At 38.3% G+C, this 14,299-nt stretch overlaps 1 protein-coding gene across 4 annotated transcripts in view; it reads left to right on the forward strand.

The window, feature by feature from the left end:
• The first annotated feature begins 4,775 nt into the window (after window positions 1-4,775).
• Window positions 4,776-14,299, forward strand: part of aopep (aminopeptidase O (putative)) — a 109,298-nt gene continuing 99,774 nt past the window's right edge. For 3 of the 4 annotated variants that reach the window (XM_088336132.1, XM_088336133.1, XM_088336135.1), the window contains exons 1-5: window positions 4,791-5,742; window positions 7,183-7,352; window positions 8,702-8,882; window positions 10,844-11,042; window positions 12,304-12,428. In XM_088336132.1, coding sequence (XP_088192258.1) covers window positions 5,105-5,742; window positions 7,183-7,352; window positions 8,702-8,882; window positions 10,844-11,042; window positions 12,304-12,428 — 1,313 coding nt within the window. In that variant the 5' untranslated portion in view covers window positions 4,791-5,104. Of the gene's footprint in view, window positions 5,743-7,182; window positions 7,353-8,701; window positions 8,883-10,843; window positions 11,043-12,303; window positions 12,429-14,299 lie in introns of all 4 variants that reach the window. The other variant, XM_088336136.1, reaches the window with a different exon arrangement.

The following is a 14,299-nucleotide window of genomic DNA, read 5'->3' on the forward strand; positions in this document are numbered from 1 at the left end:
TTACAAGGTTGGCAATCATTCAATCACTTATCACACCTTAAAGGGACTGTGTGTAATATTTAGTGCCTCCTAGTGGTACAAAAAACATTCAGTTCAAGTCAAGCCAATTCATGTGTATTTGTATAGCTTTTAGTCATAAAGAGTCTCAAAGGGCTTCACAGACTATTGCAAACTACAGGCTATTATTACACCAGGCCCTGATCTAAAACCAACATGAGGGTAAGGAAAAACTCAAAAACCTCAACATGAGGTAAATGGAGAAACCTTGAGAAGGGACTGCACGTGAGGTAATCCCTCTTAAGAAAAACATAGATTTGAATGATAGGCAAAAATACATGAACTATGTATTTGTTTTTTATAAATATGCATGGGCCGAGAAATTTGTATTTTACATAGCAACATGCATACCTCTTTTTTTTTGTCTGGCATCTTGTTGCTACGCTGTGCTCATTTGGCAATGAAATGAAAATGAAATGATCTGCATTAATATAGCGCTTTTCAAGTCAATGACTTCCCAAAGCGCTTTACAATGTGCTCCACATTTCCCAATAGCGGCCTTGTAGCCATGTAAGGCGCTAACCTGCTTATTGGGGGTATTAGGGGTTCAGTGTCTTACCCAAGGACACTTCGACATGTAACACGTACGAGCCGGGATTCGAACTGGGATCCCTTGATCCCAAGACGAGCGCTCTACCTCCTGAGCTACTGCCGCCCCAATGGGTTTCGTTAGCATTAGACAATACAGTGCCATCTAGTGGTCAAATATTACACAATGTACATATAAAGGGGCCGTGTGTATTATTTGACCACTAGATGTCGCTGTGTTGTGTAGTACAACTGAAACCGAGTGCCAAAAAGCACAAGGAAGAATATAAACTACAGAGAGTGCTGGTGAGCAAACCACACCTTTTTTTTGCTTCCCCACAAGAAACAGATAGTAATGATACCAGTAGCAGAAAATACCTCCTAAGCATACTCAGATACAGCACCTTCATCATCCAGTTGCTGTCTTTTTTTTCTTATAAAGCATCATCCTGCTCTCCAGAGGTGAGCTGGACCTCAGCATTAATGGGCAGCGGCATGTGACAATACTGATACTGGGGAAACACTATTTGTTCCAAAATAAAGAGTTTAAAATTATTACAAAACTAAATATCAAATTTAGGGCTTTAAACAGGGACCTAAACTTCAAGACTTCTCCTACTTTCCTCAACCTATACATTTTGTAGTTCTACTCGGTAGCCATGATTTTTTTTTTTTTTTAGATGTTTTTCCTCGAATATTCTTATTTTTTTGTTCATGTGTTTCGCAACATTGGAGTTGCAAAACAACTGAATAAAATGACCCAATTTACATTTGGGGCCACTGGCTTGTTTATCTTTAAAAAAACAAAAACGAGGTAATTATATTGTTCAGTCACTATGTTAGAAACGAAAGCCTTCAATGTTAATGCACAATACTACGGCAAAGGTCGAAAGTTGAAAAAAAAAAATGCAAGCATCACATTTTATTTACATCATAAATATGCGGGAATGTTACCAACTTGAATTAAATTATTAATTACATTTACTATTATGTCACTTTATGAGGACTTAACTAAACAAAACGAGAATATGTATGGTACAGAGGATAGGTATAAGTGCGTTTGATATATTTTCGGAAATATTTAGTACAGAGTATAGTAAAAAACTGTCCAATGAGACAAATTGATATTAACAATAAATGAGCAAAACATCCATGGATAACTAAAGGTTCCTACATTGCTTGCAAGAAGAAAATCACTTGATTTTTAAAATGCAATAAACTAAAAACCAAGGAAGCCAATATAAAACATATAAAAACAAATTGACGGGCATATTAAGAAATTACATTATACAAACATTAGAAAAAAAAGCAATATTAGATGTATTTGGGGAATGTTAAATACTAGTAGTCATTTAGGTAATACATATCCAAACTATTTCATTGATAAGAACAGTAAATCATGATTCAATTCAAATTTTAAGGTTTTTTTTTTTTTTAAATGTTGGACTGGAACTAGCTGCAAATATCCTTGAGTGCAGTGGGAAAAAAATATTCCAGTCACTGATAAACTCAAACAGCATGTTTTTGTGTGGAGTAACGGAATCAGAGATATTAGACGTGTTAAACAACTGGAAAAATAAAATGTCTACTGACTGTTTTAAAATAGACATTATAGTAGCTAAGCAAATTATACATACCATTATGAAACTATCAACTTTCATTTGCAATCTATGATTTCTAACAAGGAAATTTGCAAATAAAATGAAAACAAAAGTTATACCAACATAGAAAAATGGAAACAAACAAATACAGTATTCACAAACGACAGACTGATATCTTTGCTTCTTCAGTTCTCTAACCTATTACAGAAACTTTATAATAATAGACTAGACAGATTTATAGATAAGTATAAATTAATAACGAAAGTCAATATGCTTTTAGGGCAATCGGGTCAACAAACATTGGCTGTTATTAATGCGGTAGACTGGCGCTGCCAGGTGTGGGCACATTAGACAGTAAATTAAACTGGAAAACACAAATCAGACACATACAAACTAAGGTATCTATAAGCATTTCAATTTTTATAAAGTCAGGTTATTTTTAAACTATAATGCATTGTATTTATTGTATTGTTGTCTAGTTTTGACAGATTTAACGTATTGTGCAGAAGTCCGGGGCAATAAATTACAAAAGTTCTCCAAAAACGTGCAATAAGAGTTATACACAGAGCAGGATCCTGTGATCACACCGGTATTTTATTTCTGCAGTCCAAATTATCAAACTGTTTGATCTGGTGAAGTTTTCAACTTCACAACTACTATTCAAAGTGAACCAGGATGTAATGCCAGCGAAAACCTCAAAATTGGAAAGAAAGCTTAACTTGAGCGGATGTAGTAACTTTAAGGTCCAACCCTTGAGAACCGCCAGGAAAAGTATGTGTATGTCTGTATGTGGAATGAAACTCTGGAACAAATTACAGCAGGGGTCCCGTGCTCATGGCCCCCAGAATGATAGTTTGAGGCCCCCGGCTTAATATGAAAGTTAAAGGGGCAGTGTGTATCATTTTCCCCACTAGATGTTGCTGTATTCTGTCGAGCCACCAAAAACGAGTGCTAAAAGTACAACGGTAGAATACAAAATATGGAGACTTAAAGTGACCACAATGCAACCTATTGATTTTGAAAAGAAGAGAAAAAAGAAAACAAAAAGATAGGAAAAAAAATATTTAAAAAAGAGATAGCAGAAGAATGAAAAAAAAAAGAAAATAGACAAAAAGTAAATCTCGAGAAAATAAAATATGAGTGACAACTGCATTTTTTTCTTGTCTTTTTGCTCTCTTTTTCCTCACTTTTTTTCCCTTTATTCCTACTATTTCGCCATTTTCTTTTTTTGCTTTCTTTTCTCCTGCTTTCCTTTTTCTTCCCGTTTTCATTTTTGCCTGTTTTTTCATTTCTGCTTCCTAATATTTTTACCTTTCTTTAGGTCTTTCTTTGAGAAAGGATGGGTAAAAATTGGAAGAAAAAAATGTGCTTTTTGCTCATTTTCAGTCTATGCAATTTTCTAGTCTTCCTTGGATTCACTTTTGGTTCCACAACACGTTACAGTGATATCTAGTGAAAAAATGAAAAACACTGTCCCTTTAAGAAGAGTGGGATGTTTTTATTAGGCCTGTTTTTGTTAAAAACCCCATTTGGCCCAACCTCACGCAGATCCTAGCTTCAGTGGCCCCCAACTCAATTGAGTTGGAGACCACTGAATTGCAGGATAAGCTCAAACAATGTCCAAATGTTCACTTGTTCAAATCCAGATGCAAAAAAAACCCAAAACGATATTGTTAAAGTACAGGGGCAGGATTTGAAAAGTTTGTTAGTGTCTGCAGCCGTCTCCTGTTTTTAAGTCATAATCGCAGCTTTTGGCAGCCAGGTCGGATTGATCTATGAAGAGTGGCATGACGCATTGCACTGAAGAACAACAGTGACCAGATGATGAAGGTGCTGGGTAAAAATAAAAAAAAGAACTGCCTTAAGAGGGTTGGGTGCCGCCAGGCTGTACTTGCCCAAGACACACCGCAGGAAGTCGTGCCCCTACAACCTGAGTGGTTAAGAGATCCGCGAACGTCAACAGAGGAATAAAACTGGGTCTGAATGATATTTAGAGTTTATAACCATTACATAGCAAATAGATGGTTTGAGCCATAAATAACCTTCTTATTATTAATATTATTACAAATAATATTATAACTGTTATTATCAGTATTGTAATTATTGACATTATTATGGGTGTCTGAATGAGATTAGTGATGAGTGGCGTCATGGCATTAGATGGGTAAAACTAATAATCTGGTATTATAAGTATTATTATGATGATAATAATAACTGCCCTTGTGACTAATATTCTTATCATTATTGTTATTATTATTATCATCATCTTGGGTATCCAAGTAATGTTAGTGAGCAGAAGCCATATGCAGTCAATAGATAGATTAAGCTAATATATATATTTTTTTTATTATCAATATAAAAAGTATGGCAACCAGTTCAGGGTGTCCCCTGCCCACTGCCCGATGATTGCTGGGATGGGCTCCAGCACCCCCGCGACCCTACTGAGGATAAGCAGTGCAGCAAATGAGATGAGATGAGAAGTACAGTAATTCAAAGAACGAATGGTTTTTAACTACACTAATCTAGCGAAGAAAGGCGTCAAGAGAGGAAGAACTACATTTCCCAACGTACTCACTTGTCGCTTTTCTCTGACGTCGATGCTTTTCGACAGGATTGGCGGTATCGTTTAGGCTGTGAGCATGGTAAGTCTTTAGCTTCGAGAGGTTTTTTTTAGTATTCTGGTTATGTTTCACCGCTCTTGTGCCCATGCTAAGGACTCAAATAACATAAAAACTGTGTCATGTTCCTCTGGAATCTTGCCAGTTTATTTCAAGAGTCCGTCAACGAAGATTGGATGCTAGACTTCGAAGCAATGCGCATGCGTCACTTGTCACATGTCTGTCAACATCAATTTCAAATACTAGAGCTGAAGTGTTGACACAAAAATCTGATTCTCTATATATGGTCATTTAAATGCCATGGCGGGGCAACATGGGGACTTGAGTCCCGATACCGAAGACCTTCCACTCTGTGCCAATTCCAGCCACATTTTAGTCAGGCATTATACTCTCGACCTCACTGTTCATTTTGACAGGAAAGTTATTAGTGGTAGTGTGGTTCTGTTCTTGGATCCTTCTGTCTCAGTAGAGCCCGAGGAACATGATGAGAACCAGTCTCAGTGCAGAAACACTGCCCCATCTTCAAGTGGTTTTGCCGATGTCAAGATGACATTGGATCATGTCAATTTCTCACCTGAACGTCATTTTATTGTCGTGCTGGACTGCTGTGACATTACCGTGTCACAGGTGGAGGAAGTGGACGTTGCATCATTGTCTGATGCTTTCCCTGGTGTGCAACCACATGACCTCATCCAAAATCTGCTTTCCATGCCTTTTAATCAATGGAGGCAGCAACAGGCGCTCTTCTCAGCGTGCAGCCGGGGTCCTGGTGTTGAGAACAGTGGTGACCTGTTGCATTTTCACAACGACCGCTGGAGTTTAAAGGTGTGGAAGCAGGGGGTGTCCTCCGCTCAGGAGTTCCCCCAAGTTCTCAGGATTTCCTATGAGACCAAACCTACCGGGGGCTCTGTGAGGTGGACACAAGACCAAGACAACAGGTGAGTCAAAGTGCGCTGTCTGATGAGCTACGATGAATACAAAATGAATTGTCACTCAGTGTGAGGTTTAGGTACTTTTTGTTTGACTTCAAAGCATAGTAGTTGTATTTTGTTCTGTCAAAAATGCTTTTAATACATAACTGTTAACCTCAGCCAATTGCTTCCCCTTATTAAACGGCTATAAACTATACAAATACAAAGTGGCACCTATTTGCAGCAAGCGTCAGACAGACCATGTTGTGGAGTAAAACCAAAGACAGTTTGTGTAAACAAGTTTATTTACAACGTAAACAACGCAATTATCTCATTATCTTCCGCAGTTCTTTCTCTACTTGGTGTCAATTTAAATGGTAAATGGTCTGCATTTATATAGCGCTTTTCAAGTCTATGAAGACTTCCCAAAGCGCTTTACAATGTGTTTCACACTTACCCATTCACACACACACTCACACACCAATAGGGAGTCAGCCATGCAAGGCGCCTACCTGCTTATTGGGGCATTAGGGATTTAGTGTCTTGCCTAAGGACACTTTGACATATAACACAGAGGAGCCGGGAATCGAACCTGCGATCTCTCGATCGAGTGCTCTACCTCCTGAGCTAATGTTTAGTGTTGCTTATTATACTTAGCAGCATCTGTATACTGTTTTTCTGGTAAAAAAAAAGTGTTAAACAGCTTACACCATTTGAAATAATCAAGAAAAAAAACACATGTAAGTTTATTTCACTCATAAAGAATAAAATAGAAGACTGAAGTACTGTAGTCTTTATTGTCATTGATAACAACATAGTGAACATTATGATGAGCACGTAATAAAGACTGAAAAGAGAAAATGGAAAAGTTGTAAGTGCAATTTTCTTTTGTAAGAGTAGTACAGTGAAGATTATTCCAATTAGTTTTGGCAGCTGTCACAGGTTGGTGAAGGCCCTCGGGAGGAAACTGTACCTAAACCTGTTAATCCTTGTCTTAAGGTGCCTGAAGCGGTCAAAGAGGGAAACTGGTCAAAGAGGTGGGGCCTGGGGTGAGAGGAATCCATGATGATATTTTTGCTTCAGTTTCGATGTTGATAGCAGGGCAGAATGGGCAGGGAGCAGCCAATGTTTTTCTGGGCTGTGTTAATAACTCTCTGTATACAGTAGTTTCCCCGTCCGCTGCTGTGCTCCTGGTATACCCCATTGTGGCGCCGTCTATCAGAATGCTCTCCAATGTGGAAAGCTAAGTATTGAAATATATTTTCCGTGTAACAAATCTCATATTTTTGAAAATTAAATGGAGAAAATGTAAATGTAATTTTTTTATAAACAGGCTTAGGTTTGCATTTCCATTCATCCTCCGAAGCAGTGCAGAAATCGGAGTGAACTTGTTTTTGATCAAACTCATAGCCGTGCCATTTTTTGATGAGTGACTAAATTTGGTCCCCTGTTCATTATTCATTCCAGGGCGTGCGTGTACACTGCTGGCTCACCCATCAACAACCGAGCCCTATTCCCCTGCCAGGAGCCGCCTGTTGCCATGTCAACGTGGCAGGCTAGGGTACGGGCCCCCCGCGACTGTGTGGTGCTGATGAGTGGGGAGGAGCAAGTCGTACCTGCTGAGGATGGGGACACAAGTACGTTTTTTTCCCCCAACCGATTATGGGGTAAAAGGGGCCTTGTATTGCAGATTTAAAACTTGGCTTCGTAAGTGTTTTGTGTTCTTGTGTTGTGTAAGCGTTATTGTGTTGAAAACCTGACCTTTTCTGTCAGTGAAAGTACAATGCTGACAGTCCATTTTGCCATTTATACTGAGAAAAAAGTGTGTCAACCATCAAGTTGTGCAGCCAGTCACATTATAGATTGTTCCGTGAACACAATAGGACGGCAAAGAAGGAAGTTTGAGTGTGATATTTGACTCTCCCCTATCAGTACGGCATGCATTTAGCAAAGGTTTGACATGGCGTTTACACCTGGGGTATTTAAAAAAACCAAAACAAAAAAACTCAACCTTTGGATCTCCATCTTGGCTTAAAATTAGCACTTAGCGCCTTGCCTAGGAGTAGGGTTCCTAGCGTTGAAATAACTGTTCTTCCTTTCTGGGAATTTTGGGTCACCTTTCAGAAGTAAATGTTGTCCTTTGAGGCTATTGAATGACATTGGTGTATTCTCGGGGGAAAAAAGGTTTAAAGCTGAGAGCTTTTGCAAGAGAATCAAAACTGTTTTGGCCCCTCTTTACAAACATAAGCATGCACATAGTTGGGCTGAACTTGAAAATATAATTTCAACTGATTATTCAAACTTGTGCTCTGGCCAAAATTGGCTGTTCAATACGGCACACCAATCTCCCAACAGTTTTGATTTTTGGCGCCTTAATGAGGTGCATCCTTCGAGAGAAAGTGACCAGAAAGTGGTTGTTTTGTACAGCCAATCTGAAGCCGTGATTTTCCTTTTTTACTCCCCCCTTGGAGTCTTGAGTGGATCGGTTGATACACACCATACACTGCACTTTCAGGATTCTTATTTCCCTAATTCTGCCTCAGAAGTGGCCCGACAATTTTTAAATCTTGGTGTGTGCAATTTTGACCGACATTCTTTTTTACATCCCAATCAATACTTAAATAAACCACAACAAAACTCCGTTTTGCTTCTGTTGTATTTTTAAATATGCAGACTTGTATGCTTGTTCGTGTTGTAATGGGGCATTGCCGCAACAGAGGTCACCCACTCCCTATTGTGTGATGCGCACTGCGTAGTGTTTAATACAGAAATATAACCAGCTACAGAGACTGCGCCTTTTAACATGATGCGCCCTAGTGTCGTGAAAATACGGTAAGTTCATTTCAAGAAAACGAGAAAGGTATGCTTGAAAACAACATCCCCAGAAGACATCTGTGCCTCACACAAAAACAATAGCAGATTTCCAGAGATTTTATGTCGATGTACAGTATGATATTTTACGAGCCTTTGTTTTTGGTGTCCATAGATTTGTTGCTTTGGAATTACTTCGTCACCATGCCCATGCCGGCCTCTACCTTGACCTTGGCAGTGGGCCATTGGCAGCAAGTCCCTGCTTCACTTCTTCCTGTGTGTGAAACAAGGTGGGGGGGAAAGAGGGATGATTTTGATGAGTCTGTCCCTCAGTTTTCCAGCCTTCACACCAGCAGGTAGGTGGGTCAATATATATATATATATATATATATATATATATATATATATATATATATTTTTTTTTTTTTTTTTTCATATATATAATATATATATTGATGTACTGTATTTTCAAGAGGGCGACCCTACTAAGGATAAGAGGTGCAGAAAATGGATGGATGGATGTATTTTTAAGACTATAAGGTGCACCTAAAAACCTGAATTTGGCCAGAAATTTTACAGTGCGCCTTATAACCCTTTGTGCCTTAGCAGAATACATTCAAAGTTTTACATACAGGGTTTTACGTACAATATTTTACTGTAAACACCGCCTTTTAGCAATGATCGTGCATTGATTGATCAAATCAATAAATACTGCTGACATATAATGCAAAACATTGTATGCAACGGGAATTGAACCCCAGTAGTGGCAGTGAGAGCGATGCCACTTTACTTCTAGACCATCATTGGTCTAAATAACATATTACAGGGCATTTGAGCCTATCTCATAATCAAATTATTTTTTTCTCTTGGTGCCAGGAACACTGATCTGCATAGTGAATTTGAAGAGGTTAAACAATCTCCACTTCTTCACCAACGAATGAGAGAAAATGGAGAAAACAAAAGGCCTTTAAACAAAATACTAACCAAGAGGTTATTGACGCACAGGTGAAGAAGAGGAGAGACTCTTAAACCTCTCAGAATGACCTAGCAAATTAGTGTTCCTAGCACCGTGAGTAAAAATAGTGTAATAATAGGATAAACTCGAATGCATTTTTGTATATCATCTATACATTTGGTGGTCTAGTGGTAGAATATCAGCGCTCTCACCGCCACTACTCATGTTCGATTCCCATTGTATAAAACGTTTTTCGGGTTATGGTCACCGACACTTATCAACTGATAAATCATCATGTGATCATCTACTGCTGCCATTAGTTTGTTTGGCAATTTCCTAGGAAGCGTCATTGTCCCATAATGGTCGCCTCCAAGACGACGAGTGCATGCTATGGCTTAACGGCACTATGAAATGTGTATTGGTGCAAGAGTTACGTATCAATTATGTACACTTATTATGGGCCATGCAAACAATTAAGGTACTGTTTACCAGTGGTTAATTGCAATGGAAAGGACTTCCTGCAACTGAAAATGGAAGTTTTTACCTCACACATATACGGGGAGAGATTTATCTATGTGCTTGAAAACGACCATGAAAAAAGTGTACAGACCCTGTATTTTTGAATCTTCCCTAATCATTTTAATATGCTGTTTTACATTGGACCAGACACTTCTCCTTCCTTGGCATCATTTAGCTTGAGTCTGCCTTTTCTAGATTCAACGGCAAACTTCTCTATTTCGTTCCCCCTACCGTACAGATCCAGCTCTTGCTGAAGAACTCTATGGCAAATACATGAAAGCTTTGAGAAATTCCATGCTTTGGATTCAGCACCCAGTCAAAATTGTCTTTGGAGTGCCAACAAGAAAAACAGATTTTTATGGATGTGGGATACAGTGAGTGACTGGCTTGCGGGGCCCAATTCGACTGGGGTCCCTGCTCTGCAAGCCTACTACGTCTGCCAGTGATTTCCAGTAAGCCTCCTCCTCCCGCCTTGATTTTCCTCTCGTAACAGTCCAGCCGTAGCTCGCCGCCAGCCTCAGGAATCTCCCACTACAAGGCAGGCCTTTATTTTCGGTAAAAGGCTGGAAGGAAACTTGGACGCGGCTCGAAAACTCTTGGTTACGGAATGAGCACTAGTTATTGCGTTTAGAAGGAATGGATTACATAATGACACCTTTATATTTTTAGGAGTGGTTTTCTATTTCCATGGCTTTCGTTTTTACATATAGAACAAAGGGGCAGCACAAATGGAATTCAGTCTTATACTTCACGCACACTACTTGTCCTCAATATATAAACATATTCAATGTTTTTTATTGAACTTGGATTGATCTTTTCTCTTACTGTTCAATGTGTTCCAAGGGAAGAGTGGAACGCCTGCCTCGACCCGTCCTCTCAGCACGGGCATGGTTCTGTGCCAGACCAATCAGCCATGTTGGATGACAGCTTCCTTTGTTCCCATGGTGACTACCCTTGCCGGTTCACCGAGCGCGGTGTGAAGTCTCAGCGTGTGATCCCGCACCGTGTCTTTGCGCCTGTAAGCCTACTGGACAAGGCGCAGGTTAGGACAGTTCACATTTCGAGATGACAATAAAAAGTAAATTCTCAGTCAATCCGTCAAAGAAAGTTGTTATGAGCGAGCCGTGTTATTCATTAATTCTAGCTATAGAAAATAACACATAATTGAGAAAGAATAAAGGTTAATACAATAAGTGTGAGGAAACCAGGGGTGGGTAAACTACAGCTCGCAGGCCGGATCAGGCCCACCACCGGATTTATCAGGCCCGTGAGGCAAAGCTGAGAGAAGTACAAGACAAAACTGAGCTGCATCGTCAAACATTAACCTGCAGTTTTAAATATGTCCACTGGATGACGCCTAAGATAAGTGCCACTTCCAAAGCTTGATTTGCTGACTACAATTTATCAATCGGATCCCATTTGAGGAAATGAACCAGCCCAATGTTATTTTGCACGTGTTGTTTAATGTAATATGTTTAAACTCACTTGGAATAAAAAATACACAATTAAGAAATAGCACCTGGGTGTACTAGCAAAACTCTACCATATATATGAAATCTAATGGCAAAGTTCCCAAATTCGGGTAAACATTTTCACTACATAAAAAAAGCAGGAGAATACTTTCAAATAATTAAATCAATCACTTTTATATGCTAACTAATATGTTTAAAAAATACTAGTAAAAATGCATTTATACGTTGGTGTCTTTCTTATCCTGTGTCCTAATATGTTTCATTAAGGTAATGGCTAACATTTGAATAACTGGCTAAATTTTCTGTATTTTTTAATTGAAAATACAAAATTTCATGCAATAAAGCACTTCTGAAATAGCTAAATTGTATTGAGTGTTTCAATGCAAATCATCAAATGTAGTCCTTAAAAAGGTGAGGTATTGCTCTTAATTAAAGTTTTTCTTTTAAGATAATTTGTATATTTTAGGTGTTTCAAAGCTAATTGGACGAAATAGTCTCTTTATAAACAAATACAAAACAACTTGTGCAGGTAAATGAGAACAAATGGATTGGTTTATTTGATCTGTTTTCCTCATGTATGGCAGAGGTCTCGGATTTAAGACTTTCTCTCAGCATATACACAGAAAAAAGAACATCATTGAGCCATTTTTTGCCCACTTTTGGGCTGGACCAACATAGTCATTTTCCAACTTTTTCAATCGATGTTTTAAAGTTATAACAACTGATATCACCATCATTTTTTTCATATTTTACTGTCTATAAAAAGTATGAGTGCTAGTATTTAGTCCAAATCTAATTCCGGTATTTTTGTTGTCTATGTTCTAATCCTAGAATGGAGTCTTAGCCCTGTTGCCTCGATGTTTGTCTGCAGCCCAAGCCACTCTGGGCGTTCACCCCTTCCCCCGCCTCGATGTTCTCATTGTGCCAGCAGGGTTTTCCAGTCTGGGCATGGCCAGGTACAAACACACATCCTCAAAGTCGCGAGATGGTCACCCACAGTCTGGTGGGTTTAAGAACTGGCAGTGGTCAACAGCAAAACAGAGATTATGTTTATTGAATACTGTTGCAATGTATGTGCCTATAAATCCTCAGATTATGTATTGGGGTGTTTTAGCATTTTTGGAAGACGCAAGCTATAATTTAATATTGCAATGAAAACATTGAGTTTGGCTGCAATCCTTTCGACCATTTAATAAGCTGCCTGGACTCAGCTTCACTTGTTTCTGGGCTGTGAATTATTGCTTGTTTTGAATGTTAAGGTCTTCGAACGACCACCCAGCTCCCCCAATACCCCATCATATTTAAGAGGTGTTTTCTTCATTAGCGGGGTCATGTGTTACTCTCCATTAAATATTTTTCTTTTAAATTGAGAGCATCACCACCTGTATTAAAAACTGGAACAGGGCTTTCCTCATCTTCAACAACCATACTACATCTGGAAAATGCCCTTATCCTTACTTTGCAGTAATTCTTCTGAACACCCCCTCTCCATTCCCCAGCAGCGGCCCAGGTGATCTCAAGGCCCTCCACTCTAAAAGCCAGATTTATGTTGATGTGTTTGCGTACAGTGTTAACAGAGGTCCGCCTGTTGATTTGTTAAGGTCAGAGACAGTCAAAACTCTATCAGAGTAGATTAGCATGCTTTTGTGCATACTTTTAATAGGCGTTATCCGTAAAATTTCCACGTGACATTTTTCCACTCCTTTTATCTCATTTTTCCATAAATTAACATCTGAAAGTGGATTTTTCAACAAAAATACACATTTTTTTCACTGCACTCCATTTGTTTCTTTTCAATTATGTTGATAACTGATGACTTACTAGAAAATTTGTGTTGATTAGGAGTACCCAAAAAGTTATTCCTAAAATAACAATTTAGGAAACACCAAACCTGTTTGGGTGATCTTATTAACGATCCTCGCAAAGATGCACACTAAAGGTACGAGATTATGAGTTACTCCACTCCACAACCCTATTATGACACCTAATGCTGAATGCTACAGGACACATTTCATAGGGGTGGAGGTGATATCTCAAACGAGACATGTTTTCCCCAAGAACCGAGTTTACCTAAAGTGGGCTCTTTTTTTCTCACCTATATATATGTTGACAAAAGCAGAATTCCTCTGTCAACTGTTATTTTTCCAATTGTCTTGAAAAAGTAAAATAAGTTAAATTGATCCAATTAATACCATTATTATCCTGATCACAAATTAAAACGTACTGATAAGCATTGATTTCAACTGCTAATTTTTAGTTGAGGAGCAAAAAATGAATGGTTTGTTTGGAATAAAATAGAAATGTCTAGTATTCATAATTATTACTATACCACGTGCTAACAGGTCAAAACATCACAATAATTTGCTATCTCTAACCTTCTCCTGCATTCATGCTGTTATCTTTATATCTATATCAACTTTATTACAGGTTATGGAGCTATTTGAATTGAATAGAATTGTCTTCATTATCATTGCTGTTGTGAAACATTGTATGCAACAAGAATGGACATGACATTCCAGGGTGAACATGTAATAAAAACTTTAAAGAGAAATAAAAGATAACAGATTATTTGGATAAAAAGGAGAAAGAGATATATACAACATTGTGATTAGAGACTGTCCTGAGTTATAAGAGTGCAATGTTTGTGTATGAAAATGAAGAGTGCATCATAACAAAATTCGTTTTTCTACACTATTTAATACAGAACTTGAATTCAAGAATCTTGGAAATAACTAAGTTTAAAACAATCTATTTATTAGGTCAAATTTCAAAACAAAACGGGTACTGTACTATTAAAGAAGTATTTATTGCATAACTTTTTTAAGAT

Source organism: Urocampus carinirostris, chromosome 5, assembly GCF_059441175.1.
Source record: "Urocampus carinirostris isolate Australia breed hairy pipefish chromosome 5, RoL_Ucar_1.0, whole genome shotgun sequence".
Lineage (NCBI taxonomy): Eukaryota > Metazoa > Chordata > Actinopteri > Syngnathiformes > Syngnathidae > Urocampus > Urocampus carinirostris.